This window comes from Carlito syrichta, unplaced genomic scaffold (assembly GCF_000164805.1).
Source record: "Carlito syrichta isolate Samal-C Ts95f unplaced genomic scaffold, Tarsius_syrichta-2.0.1 Scaffold303316, whole genome shotgun sequence".
Taxonomy (NCBI): Eukaryota; Metazoa; Chordata; class Mammalia; order Primates; family Tarsiidae; genus Carlito; species Carlito syrichta.
The window spans coordinates 65,621-79,141 of record NW_007247412.1 but is presented as its reverse complement, the minus strand read 5'-3'; the positions used below and the strand labels follow the sequence as shown (position 1 = coordinate 79,141).

General features: G+C 41.4%; 1 protein-coding gene across 1 annotated transcript in view; it reads left to right on the top strand.

Annotated features, from left to right (window-relative positions):
* RSBN1 (round spermatid basic protein 1) overlaps positions 1-13,521 on the top strand; it is a 54,804-nt gene that overhangs the window by 25,046 nt on the left and 16,237 nt on the right. The window contains exons 3-4 of the mRNA XM_008058370.2: positions 12,585-12,722; positions 12,861-12,998. Coding sequence (XP_008056561.1) covers positions 12,585-12,722; positions 12,861-12,998 — 276 coding nt within the window. The remainder of the gene's footprint in view (positions 1-12,584; positions 12,723-12,860; positions 12,999-13,521) is intronic.

The following is a 13,521-nucleotide window of genomic DNA, read 5'->3' as shown; positions in this document are numbered from 1 at the left end:
CATCTACTTACAGGTTTTCTATTGAAGGCACGACATACAATTTCCTTTCAACATCAGTTGACATAAGAAAAAACAGCAAGTGCCCGTTAAAGAAAAATAATAACTCGAGGTGAGAGGATCACTTGAGGTTGGGAGATTGAGACCTGTCTGGGCAAGATGGTAAGATCCCATTGCTACAAAAAATTAGCTGCCTGTGGTGGCACACACCTGTAATCTTAGTTGCTGGGGAGGCTGAGGCAGGAAGACCACTTAAGCCTAGAATGTCAAGGCTGTGGTGAACTATGATTGTGCCACTGCACTCCAGCCTGGTGACAGAATGAGACCCCGTGTCTTAAAAAAATAAAAAATGAAAGAAAAAAGAAAAGAAAAATAATAATTAAATATTGCAGGTGGTATTTGGATATGGCAAAACCAAAATGTGCATCCAGTGAATTTTGGGAAACTTTTCCAACACTTGCTTGGCTGTTACCATTTCTGTCCTCTTGTAGGCTCAGTTTCTTTGACAATAAAAATGGGAATAATGATTCCAGCTGCCTTTTTCCTTTTTTTTTTTTTTTTTTGAGTTGGAGTCTCACTCTGTCGTCCAACTGGAGTGCAGTGGCCGCTCCCGGCCACCGCAGCCTCGACCTGCTGGGCTCCGGCGATCCTTCCGCCTCAGCCTTCCAAGTAGCCGGAATTACAAGCATGCGCTACTGTGCCCGGCTGATTTTTTGATTTATTGTAGAGATGAGGTCTCGCCTGCCCAGGCGGGTCTCAAACCCGCAGGCTCAGGCAATCCACTCACCTCAGCCTCCCAAAGGGGCGGGATTACAGGCTGAGCCACAGAGCCCGGCTGTTTTTTGTTTTTTTAAAAGACAATGCAGAATCTGGTAGTCATCCTTGATACTCCTTTCTCTTCTCTGTCATATCCAGTCCTTGTCCAAACCTTGGCAATTTTATCTCCTGTATACTTTTAAAATGTCTTCCCCCCTATTGAAAATCATTTCCTTTTAAAAATCATTTCTTATTTGGACTATAACAGAACCCTCCTAACTGATCTTTCTTCTTTCTTTGCGCCTCTGAGAAAGCTAAAACACAAAACCAAAGGCAAATTGGATAATGTTCCTCCTCTTCAGACCCTTCAGTGGCTTTCCAGAATCCTTAATGTGGTATTCAAGGTTCTCCATAATCTAACCACAGCTCATTTCTCTAGTCTCATCTTTATTTTCCCTTTTGTTTTCTGTGTTTAGTATTATTAACTTTCCTGTAGACCCTGGAAAGGACAATACTTAAGAGATTTTGTTTCCCTCTCAGCTTGCTCTTCACATTTTTACTCAGTGTTACTTTGAGGAACACTTTATCCCCTGAATCAGGATCCTGTGTTCTCTCTCATGGTGTCATATACCTTTCGTTCTGAAGATATCACAGTTTATAATTAAATATTTATATTAGTGTCTGCCTCTCTCTAGTAGACTGTAAGTTTAAAGTGGCCAGGAATAAGTCTGGTTTGCTGTATCTGTGTTGAGGACAGTGCCTGATACAGAGTCATGTGCCGTATTACGATGTTTTGGTCAATGGCAGACTATATAATGCTGATCCCATAAGATTATAATGGAGCTGAACAATTTCTATCACCTAGTATTTACTATACTTTTTATTGTTATTTTATTTTAATTTCATTTTATTTTTTGAGTTGGTGTCTCACTCCATCGCCCAGGCTGGAGTGCATTGGCACACTGACAGCCACCCCAGTGTTGACCTGCTAGGCTCTGGCAATCCTTCTGCCTCAGTCTCCCAAGTAGCTGGAACTACAAGCATGTGCTACCACGCCCGGCAAGTTTTTTAGTTTATTGCAGAGACGAGTTCTTACCAAGTTGCCCGGGCTGGTCTTAAACCCGTGGGCTCAGGCAGTCCACTTACCTCGGCCTCCCAAAGTGCTGGGATTATAGGCTGAGCCACTGAGCCCAGCCTTATTGTTATTTTAAACAATATTTCTTCTTCTTATTAAAAAAAAGGTAACAGTAAAAACAGGCTCGGGTAGGTCCTTCTGGGGTATTTTAGAAGACGACATCGTTATCATAGGAGATGACAGTTCTGTATGTTATTGCCCCTGAAGACATTTCAGTGGAACAAGGTGTGGAGGTAGAAGATAGAGATGTTGGTGGTCTGACCCCCTGACCCCTTGCAGGCCTAGGCTAATGTGTGTGTTTGTGTCTTAGTGTCTGTTTTTTGAGTTGGAATCTCACTCCGTCGCCTAGGCTGGAGTGCAGTTGCACGCTCATGGCCACTGCAGCCTCGACCTGCTGGGCTCAGATGATCCTTATGCCTCAGCCTTCCAAGCAGCTGGAATTACAGGCGTGCGCTACCATGCCTGGCTAAATTTTTGATTTATTGTGGAGATGAGGTCTCGCCAAGTTGTCCAGACTGGTCTCAAACCTGTGGGCTCAGGCAATCCTCTCACCTCGGTGTTCCAGAGTGCTGGGGTTATAGGCTTGAGCCACCGCGCCCAGCCGTGTCTTCGTTTTTAACAAAAAAAGTTTTTAAAAAAAGTAAAGCAAAGCTTGTAGAATAAGGATATAAAGAAAGAAAATATTTTTGTACAGCCCTACAATGTGTTTTAAGCTGTTATTACAAAAGGTCAAAAAGTTACAAAAATGGTAAAGTTTTTAATGTAAGAAAGTAACAGTAAGCTAAGGTTAAGTTTTTGAAGACAAAAACTTTCTGAGTTCATTTAGTATAGCTTAAGTGAGCAATGTTTATAAAGCCGACAGCAGTGGACAGTCCTGGGCCTTCACATTTACTCGCCACTCACTCACTGACTAAACACCCAGAGCAACTTCCAATCCTGCAAGCTCCGCTCATGGTAAGTGCCCTGGACAGGTGAACCATTTTTTATCTCTTGTATCCTATTTTTACCGTGCCTTTTCTATGTGTAGATACATGAATACTTACCATTGTGTTCCAGTTGCCTGCAGTATTCAGTATAGTAACACGCGGTACAGGTTTGTAACTTAGGCTATACCATAAAACCTAGGGGTGTGCTTCGCTATACTGTCTAGGTGTGTATAAGTGCACTCTGTGATGTTCATACAACAAAATTGTCTAATGGTGCATTTCTCAGAATGTGTCCTCACTGCTAAGCGATACGTAACTGTATAATACACTTGTATTAAATGAATAATTCCTGCTTTCTTATTACTTGGGTTGTGTGTTTAAGGTTACTTTTTTCAAGTTAAATGATATTGAAATACTTTTGACTGGGCACGGTGGCTCATGCGTGTAATCTTAGAACTTGGGGAGACCGAGACAGGTGAATTATTTGAGCCTAGGATTTTGAGACCAGCATAAGCAATATAGTGAGACCCCATCTCTACCACAATAAAAAATTAGAAAAATCAGCCAGGATTGGTGGCACCAGCTACTCAGGAGGCGAAGGAGGATGAATCCCTTCAGCCCAGTAGGTCAAGGATGCAGTGAGCTATGATTATGCCACCGCTCTCCAGTCTGGGCGACAGAGTCAGACCCCAACTCAAAAAAAAAAGGCTTTAATTTTCTGCATTCGTCCTCTAATTTGTATGGTTTGCAAGTCCTGGATCATCTTAATTGCTCTTTTTTGGGTGTGCTTTTGTTACAGATATTTTTAGTTCAGATCAGGAGATAATATTGCAGATGTCATCTGTGCAACGCAGAGTATTGCCTCCTTTAGTACAGAGTATACAAGATACAGGCTAGACCACCATAGCAAAGAGACCTAGATACATAGTTGCAGGAGCAAAAATAAAGGTCTCTTGTTATGTAGCAGACCAGAAGTAAGAAACTCTGTTCCTTAGTGTGTCATCTAGGATTCTAGTTTCCTTCTGTCTTTAAATTTTGTCATTCCCTCTGGTGTTGTCACGGACATGGTTGACCTGGCTCTCCACCATTCTGTTTTAGCCCTCAAAAGAAAGAAAGAGGAAGTGGAGGGCAAGCTACTTCCTTATTAAAGGCATTCTTTGGAAATTGCAAACATAACTTATGCTAATATCCTATTGGCCAGAACTTAAGTCACGGGCCACACTTAGCTGCCAGGGAGCCCCAGCTCATTGGCCTTATGCCCAGGAAGTTCTCTTATTAAATGGAAGAAGTAGTTTGCTTGTTTGGCATCAGTTTGACACAGTTGCTGTATTGGGGTCATAAGTGCTATTCTCTTCTAACTTGAGCAGGTAATTAAATGTATCACAAACATTTGCATTTATTAAATTTTTTAAATAATGCAGCTCTTCTTTCTCCTCCTCTTCATTTTTTGCCAGAGCTCAATCGTTGATTACTTCATCTCTAGCCTTACTATACATACATTCAATAATATTTATTATTATATACCAGGCGCTTTGTATTACAGATGTATAACTTTTTTCTTTTTTTGAAAAAAGCAGGATTTATTGAGATTTTCAACTGGGCGTGGTGACTCACGCCTGTAACCCAGCACTTTCGGAAGCAGAGGTGGGAGGATTGCCTGAGCCCAGGGGTTTGAGACCAGCCTGGGCAACTTGGCGAGACCTTGTCTCTACAATAAATCAAGAAAAATTAGCCAGGCGTAGTGGCGGACACCTGTAGTCCCAGCTACTTGGTAGGCTGAGGGGGAAGGATCACCTGAGCCCAGCAGGTTGAGGCTGAGGTGGCCTTGAGCATGCTAATGTAATCCACCCTGGGTGACAGAGTGAGACTGACCCTCCCCCCAAATTTACAGTTATTCTCTTTCACAAAGTTTACATTTTAACATATTACCTGGTTTTTGTGTGTGTGTGTGTGTGAGTGGCTTAACTTGAGGGTTGGCAAACAAACTTTTTCTAAAAGTGCCAGATAGCGTTTTAGGCCCTGTGGGCCATACCATCTCTCTTGCAACTACTTACTTAACTCTGCCATTGTAGCATAAATGAATGGGCATTACTGTGTTCCAATAAGTCTTTGGCAGTTCAGATTTAGACTGTGGGTTGTAGTGTGCCAACTTCTGGTCTAAATCAGCAGTATGTTTCCTTATCAATCATTTGTTAACCTTTTTTTTTTTTTTAAAGCAGGATTTATTGAGAGAACAGAAAAGCTCCCACAGTGGGAGGGGACCCACCCAAAGGGGTTGCCCTTTGTCGACTTCTTTAACCTAGTTGTTTATGGAAATACATTCTGGGTAATTATGCCATCCTAATCAGCCAAGTTTGTTGTTGTTTTTCTTTTGCCATAGTGATTTTCTTTCTTTTGGATGTATACCCAGAAGTGGGATTGCTGGATCATAAAGTAATTCTATTATTAATTATTTGAGGAACCTCCATGTTTTCTATAATGGCTATACCAAATTACATCCCACCAATGTGTAAAGGTTTCCCTTTTCTTCACTTCTTTACCAGCACATTTTATTTTTGACATGCAATAGTTATATATATTTATGGGGGTACAGTGTGATGTTCCAATGCATATTGTATAATGATCAAATCAAGATAATTGGTATATTCATCATCTCAAACATTTATCATTTCTTTGAGTTGAGAACACTTAAAATCCTCTGTTCTAGCTATTTAAATATATAACACATGGTTAATTATATTCACCCTATGTGCAATAGAACACCGGAGCTTATTCTTCCCACCTAACTGTAACATAGTACCCAATGACCAACCTCTCCCGCCCCTGCTCCCCTACCTTCCCAGCCTCTGATAATCTCTCTCCACTCTCTACTTCTATGAGGTCAACTTTTTTAGATCTCATATATGAGTGAGATCATGCAGTATTTGTCTTTCTGTGCCTGGCTTATTTCACTTAACATATGTCCTCCAGGATAGAATGGGAGAAGAAAAAATTCCAAATTGTACATTTGACAAGGGGTTAATATGCAGACTTATATAAGGAACTTCAATAATAACAACAATAAAATGTAGCCAGGCTCGGTGGCTCAACCTGTAAATCCCGCGCTTTGGGAGGCTGAGGTGAGTGGATTGCCTGAACCTGCGGGTTCGAGACCCACCTGGGCAACTTGGCGAGACCTCATCTTTACACTAAATCAAAAAAATTAGCCGGGTGTGGTAGCGCGTGCCTGTAATTCCAGCTACTTAGAAGGCTGAGGCGGAAGGATCGCTGGAGCCCAGCAGGTCGAGACTGCGGTAGCCGGGAGCGGCCACTGCACTCCAGTCTGGGTGACAGAGTGAGACTCCAACTCAAAAAAAAAAAAAAAAAGAATAACAATAAAATGTGATTGAAAAATGGACAAAAGACCTGAATAGACATTTCTCAAAAGAAGACATACAAATGACCAGTGGATATTTGAAAAAATATTCAACTTAGCTACTCTCAGGGAGAAGGAAATCAAAATACAGTGAGATATAATTTCACTCCAGTTATCATGGCTATTAACAAAAAGACAAAAAAGAAATGCTGGTGAGGATATGGACAAAAGAGACTGTTTGTATAGTTCGTGGGAATGAAATTAGTACAACTATTATGGAAAACAATCTGGAGGTTCCTCAAAAATGTAAAAATAGAATTACCTTAGTAATCCCACTTCTGGGAATATATCCATCCAAAGGAAATGTAATCAGTATGTTGAAGCGATAACTGCTTTCCCTTGCTTATTGTGGCACTATTCATGCCAGTCTTTTTTTTTTTTAAAGGCGGTCTTTTAAATTCTTGACCATTTTTGAAATTTTATTTTCACATTATTTTAGTTGCCTTACTTTTTCTTGTCTTTATCCTTTCGGTTTCTTTTTCTTTCTTTCTTTTTTTGAGTTTGGGTCTTGCAATTTTGACTAGGCTGGTCTTGAAATCCTAGACTCAAGCAATCACCCTACCTTGGCCTCCCAAGTGCTGGGATTACAGCAGTGAGCCCCACACTGCCTTGCCCCGTTTCATTTCTTTAGTTAACACTTTTTCTTCCTGTCTTTCAAATGCTCGTTTTTCCTTTCAGTGCAGTCTTTGGTCCTCTGTTTCTCTATATTCTTTCTCTCAAGTCTTACCTTAAAAATGATACTTTGTAGATCATTTCCATTCTCTACTTCTATTTCTTCCCTTCTTTGATCTTGTTGCAACTCCAAATCCAACCGGTCTATTCATAATTTTTTTTTTTGAGTTGGTATCTCACTCTGTTACCCAGGCTGAAGTGCAGTGGCATCATCACAGCTCACTGTAGCCTGGACCTCCTGGGCTCAGGTTCTGCCTCAGCTGACTTTTGTGATTTTTTTTTTTTTTGTAGAGATGAGGTCTCACTATGTTGCTCAGGCTGGTCTTGAACTCCTGGGCTCAAGCAATCCTCTCGCCTCGGCCTCCCGAAGTGTTGGGATTACTAATAGGTTTTAGGTTGGGCACAGTGTCCAATCTAAAACCTATTAGTTTTATGTACTTCATTTCTTTGAGCTTGAAACCTTATCTTGAGTTCTTTCTTCTGTAAGGTCTATCTAATTATACCTTCAAGGATAAATAGACATTGTGAAGGTGGATGGTAATGTGAAAAATTGTGGAACCAGCTCACATAATTTAGAATTTAGAAAATGTGTGTTTAGAATGTGGCAAGTGTGCAGTTCTTTTGGAATAATAGATCAGGAGGGCCTTTGTCTGCGTTGGTAACGCGGAGTTACTGAAGGATTTACAATAGAAGGTTGAATGGCAAGATTTTTTTTCTTAAGAGATTATTTGTAGCAGTATGTAGACTGGCTCTTGGGGTTGAGAATCCTAAAGCAGGGATGCTGGTTAAGAAGATTTTATAGTTGTGTGAAAAATGATTATTTTCTGAATTAAAGCAGTGGTCCTGCAGGTTTGGAAGGATAGATTTGATATTTAAGGGATGAAGAGGTGGGATCTGTCAGTTCCTGATTTGGAAACTGAAAGAATGAATATGATGAACTGGTGAAGCACATACAAAAGGAAAAAAAGGTCTGGGGTGGGAGGGGACCTTATTCGAAAGCGAGCTTCGTTTTGTAGGCACTCCACTTAAGTGTGTGTGCTGTCCACGAGGCAATTGTATGAAAAGGTCTGCATCTGAGAAATAGTTTCAAGTTTAGCTGCAGATACGGCACGCAGTAGGGTACAGTGGTAGTTAAATCTGTGGTATAATGGAAGCCACCCACAGATAACATGTTGAATGGCGGCTGGGCCTGCTCTGCAGTAACCACGTTTTGGAGAGGAGGAAGTCTGAAAGGGAAGTAAGGAAAGCAAACGACTGAAAAACATTACTTGGCTTTGCCTGTGAGGAAGTCATTGGTGATTTGTTTCAGGGGAGTGGTGTGAGCAGAAGCTGCATTCAGTAATGTGAAACGTGAGTAAAAGGTGAGCCGAGGCAGTAGAGACAGGAAAAATATATGAATATTACAGAGGGAGATTCTCATGTGGAAAAGGTGTATCATGGTGCTTTTGATGGCAGGTTGCAGGGTATTCCATTAAAAATGGGCTTAGGCCAGGCTCGGTGGCTCAGCCTGTCATCCCAGTACTTTGGGAGACCAAGGCAAGTGGATTGCCTAAGCCTGTGGGTTTAAGACCAGCCAGGACAACTTGGCAAGCCCCCATCTCTACAATAAATAAAAAATTAGCTGGGCATGGTAGCACCTGCCTGTAGTTCCGGCTACTTGGAAGGCTGAGGCAGAAGGATTGCCTGAACCCAGCAGGTCTACGCTGGGATGGCTGTGAGTGTGCCACTGCACTCTAGCCTGGGCGACAGAGACTCCAACCAAAAAAAAGGGATTAAATGATAAAAGGGATTTCTTGGCTCATGATACGGAAAAGTCCAGAGGTAGGACTGATGGTGAGAATGTTTTGGGAGTGGAGTTTGTAGGCAGGCCTGGTGGAAGGACTGGGATAGAGGATAAACTTTGAAATCTAGGTTAGGTATGGAACAAACTGAAAACAGGAAGGGGCTGATATTGAGAAATAAGCATAAGTAAAGGAAAGTCAGAGATCGAATTTAATGTAAGTTAAGAAATCCAATGGGAAGGTTGTGGTTTACTAATAAGGACTTTCTCTAGCTAGCCTAACTCAGCTACAGTTTTCCAAATAGTCCTTAACAATTGCAGCTTTCAAGGTCCTGTCCTGAAGTTTTGTAGCTTATTTATTTACTTGCTGTCACTAAATAAAAATTGATTTACATTGTTAACTCTTTGGCACTCATGGATACAGCATTGGTGCTCAAACAAAGATGTGAACCTGTGGATCCTCATAAGATGAGAAGCTTTTCTTTGTATGTAGATGAAAATAAACACATTGGTTTTGACAAAGTTAAGAAGTCGTTGTCTTTTGTGGTTATACTTACCCTCTTGTTTTCTTTTGTTGTTCCCTCCTTTCCCCTTTTCGGGTTTGCTTTCTTTCTTTTTCAAATATAGAAGATGCTTTATATTTACTCATGTCACATATTAATTATCCTAGCTGTTTACATTTCTAAGTTGTCTTCAGATTCAGTGCTGTTGAATTTAGTGGTGCTTGAATTAGGTAAACTTGGAGTTGTGTGGTATAAAAATATGAATTCAGTCTCTCTTTGTAAAATTTAAAGTGATGTTAACTCCTTCAAATCAATCATTCATTAACAGTTGCATAATCTGAAATCTAGCAGGCCAAGTAATTTAACAACTACCACATGGCCGTGTACTTCTTCAGAATTGGTCTTGAGTTTCAGGAGCTTTAAATTATAATTGGTCTTAAGGACATTACTCCTATAAAATGACACTACCCTGTGTAGATTGAAAGCCTTTCTTACTAAAGGAATTTATAATGTGAATAGTTGAGGAGTTGTTTGAGGGAGACTGATTTTTTTTTTTCCTTTTTGAGTTGGAGTCTTATTCCGTGGCCCAGGCTGAAGTGCAGTGGCAAGCTCACGGCCACCCCAGCGTCGACCTGCTGGGCTCCGGCGATCCTTCTGCCTCAGCCTTTCAAGTAGCCAGAACTACAGGCGCGTGCTATCACACCCAACTAATTTTTTATTTTTATTGTAGAGATGAGGTCTCTCCAAGTTGTCCGGACTGGTCTTGAACCTGCAGGCTCAGGCAGTCCACTCTCCTTGGCCTCCGAAAGTGCTGGGATTACAGGCTGAGCCACTGAGCCCGGCCGAGACTGTTATTTCTTATTATCTCTGAAAGCATATCACTCCTAGAACTGTTGTTGAAGGTAAAATCTGCTTCAGTTTAGGATGCTTGGCTTAGAAAAGTTAGAATGATTTTAAAAGGCTTCCTTTCTTGCCCTTCCTTGTCACTATATCCTTGATGATCGTCTTTTCCATGCTGCTTGCTCCTGGATTTTTATAGCACTGTGATCATACAGAACTTACAGAAAGTAATTTATAAAAATATATGCAAGGTAATTCTGGCCTAGGTGGTTGTTGCTTAAGGATCACCTAAAGTGATCTTGAGGGAAGGATTTGTAAAGAATTAAGAGGCTGGGCTCAGTGGCTCAGCCTGTAATCCCAGCACTTTGGGAAGCCGAAGCGAGTGGATTGCCTAAGCCCATGGGTTCAAGACCCACTTGGGCAACTTGAGGAGACCTCGTCTCTATAATAAATCAAAAAAATTAGCCGAGCGTGGTAGCACGTGCCTGTAGTTCCGGCTACTTGGGAGGCTGAGGTGGAAGGATTGCTGGAGCCCAGGAGGTCGAGGCTGCAGTGACTGGGAGTGTGCCACTGCACTCCAGTCTGGGTGATGGAGTGAAACACCAACTGGGAAAAATAAAAAAGAATTCAGAAATCCTCCCTGCCCTTTGACAACAATATCTGGGGCTGGGTGCGGTGGCTCACGCCTATAATCCCAGCACTTTGGGAGGCCAAGGTGAGAGGATTGCCTGAGCTCGCGGGTTCAAGACCATCCTGGGCAACTTGGCGAGCCCTCATCTCTATTAAAAAAAAAGTAGCGGGGCATGGTGGTGCATGCCTGTAGTTCCAGCTACTTGGAAGACTGAGGTGGAAGGAAAAAAATCTCATGGGTTCGAGAACAATATCTGAGACTGTTTGTTGTGTGTATATGTGTGTGAGTGTGTATATGTGTGTGAGTTTGTTGTGTGATGTTATGCGTGTGAGTGTGATTGTGATGTTAAATTGTCTATGGAAAAAAGTGAGTTGATTCTAAAATACTGCTTAAGAACTAATACAATATTGAAGAATTGTGTAAGAAATACTAGATGATAATTTTTTTTTAAAAGTTTTAAAACAGTTTATTAGCAAGAAAAAGAGAAGGTGGAAGGAAGCATGGCAGAAAGACCTGCCATGGGCAAGTTTCTCAAAGAAAAACTGCCAGTGGTCATTTATGTAGACTGTTTCCTATTAAGGCAGAATAGATATCATTTAAAACAATAACAATGGATTTTTAAAACTGTTTTTGGAATGTTTGACAGAGACCCACCCTGTATAAAAGTACAGCTGTATGTTAGGCTTTTCAATTTAATCTGCATCTTAACTAAGGTAGAAATTCTGGTTAGAATCCAGCATTTCTAGTCTAGTCTGTCTGTATGCACAGGATCTCTCTCTCTTTCTGTCTCTCTCTCTCTCTCTCTCTCTCTCTCTCTCTCTCTCTCTCGCTCTCGCTCTCTCTCAACATTTATTCTAAAGTTGAGGTAGCATAAGATAAGAAGAACATACATAAATGACTAGTGGAATGTATCAGATTGTATGGAATTGATTGGTAGATTTCACCAGATAGGATGCTCTAGGGTGCATATTTATATAGGATAGTCCCTTTTTTTTTTTTTTTTTTTGAGTTGGAGTCTCACTCTGTCACCCAGACTGGAGTGCAGGGGCCGCTTCCGGCCACCGCAGCCTCGACCTGCTGGGCTCCGGCAATCCTTCTGCCTCAGCCTTCCGAGTAGCTGGAACTACAGGCGCGCGCTACCACGCCCGGCTCATTTTTTGAATTATTGTAGAGATGAGGTCTCATCAAGTTGCCCAGGCGAGTCTCGAACCCATGGGCTTAGGCAATCCACTCACCTCAGGATTTTCCCTAATTCACTAGAGAATTGATAGAGAGTAAGTATATGTGCTCATAGGTAACATTAGACTTCAGAAAAGAAAAAGATCATAGAAGGTGACCAGGAAACTTTTAAACTGATGTTTGAAAGATGGATAAGATTGGAGTTGACAGAAAAGAGGACATTCCAAGTTAGGCAAATTCAAGAGAAAAATCAATGGAGGTAGAAATAGTTTTGGCATAAGTTGAATCGAGAGAAAGATCAGTCTGCCTTGATAATAGTCAGCCTGGTGTCTGGCCTAAAGTGAAGTCTTTCAGACCAGGGAGTACAAGATGAATATGGAAGATTAGTCTTATCATAGTCTTTTTTTTTTCCTGCCCTGCCAGTTTTACTGTTTGTTTGTTGTTTTTCTTAAAGATTACACATTAAGTTGTTTACAGAGTTCAAATATGGTTCTTATCTTAATGTCTGGAATATTACTTTGAGATGTTGGGTCTCTAGACTGACTTGTACATTGAAATTTCTGTTTGTGGCCTGTATCATATCAGTGTATTTGTCAGTGGACTTGGATGCCTCTCTTTAACGGTTGATGTTCCAAGGTATTGACTGTTGAGTTCTTTGTGTGTAAGAGATATAGCAACATTGGAAACAGTATCCTATGTTAATTCTTTATATTATAGTGTACTACAGTCTGTTTTTTTCCTTCTTGTCAGGTCAACAGGACATACTGCTGTGGCACCTACCGAGCAGGTCCTATGCGGCAAATCAGTCTCGTTGGAGCAGTGGATGAAGAAGTTGGGGATTATTTCCCAGAGTTCCTTGATATGTTGGAAGAATCACCATTTCTGAAAGTGAGTGTTAATTCCAATTATTGAAGTTTTGATTATTACTGGAGTGGATACTTTATATTAAAGAGTATTAAGGTAGCGTTGCCTGTTAAAGTTAAATTTTATGCCATGTTTTAATGCGACTCATCCACCTGTTTCTAGATGACTTTGCCCTGGGGGACGCTGTCCAGCCTCCGACTCCAGTGTAGGTCCCAGAGTGATGACGGGCCGATCATGTGGGTGAGGCCGGGGGAGCAGATGATCCCTACAGCAGATATGCCAAAGTCACCCTTCAAAAAGACGCCGGTAAGCCTCTTTTTCTCAAATCAGCAAAACCACTTTTTTTCAGTTGGTTGCTTATAAAAATGTGTGAGATCCAAGCACAGTTGGAAAACCACTTGTCTGTGTTTTTCAAAGAGCTCCCATAAGTAAATTTTCTAGTTGTCAGTTTTTAGTCCAGTCCATTCATTACACAGTCATCAGGGTGAAGCATTGTTCTAAACATTTTTTTTTTTTAAGTCAGAGTCTCACTCTGTCACCCAAGCTGGAATGCAGTAGCACTCTCATGACCACTGCAGCCTTGACCTGCTGGGCTCAGGCGACCCTTCCACCTCAGACTTAAGTAGCTGGAACTACAGGCACACGCCATATTGCCCAGCTAATTTTTTGATTTATTGTAGAGATGAGTGCTTGCCAAGTTGCCCAGGCGGGTCTTGAACTCGTGGGCTCAGGCAGTCCTCTCACTTCAGTCCCCTAAAGTGCTGGGATTATAGGTGTGAGCCACTGCGCCTGGCCTGTTCTAAACATTTTAATTTTTTTTTTT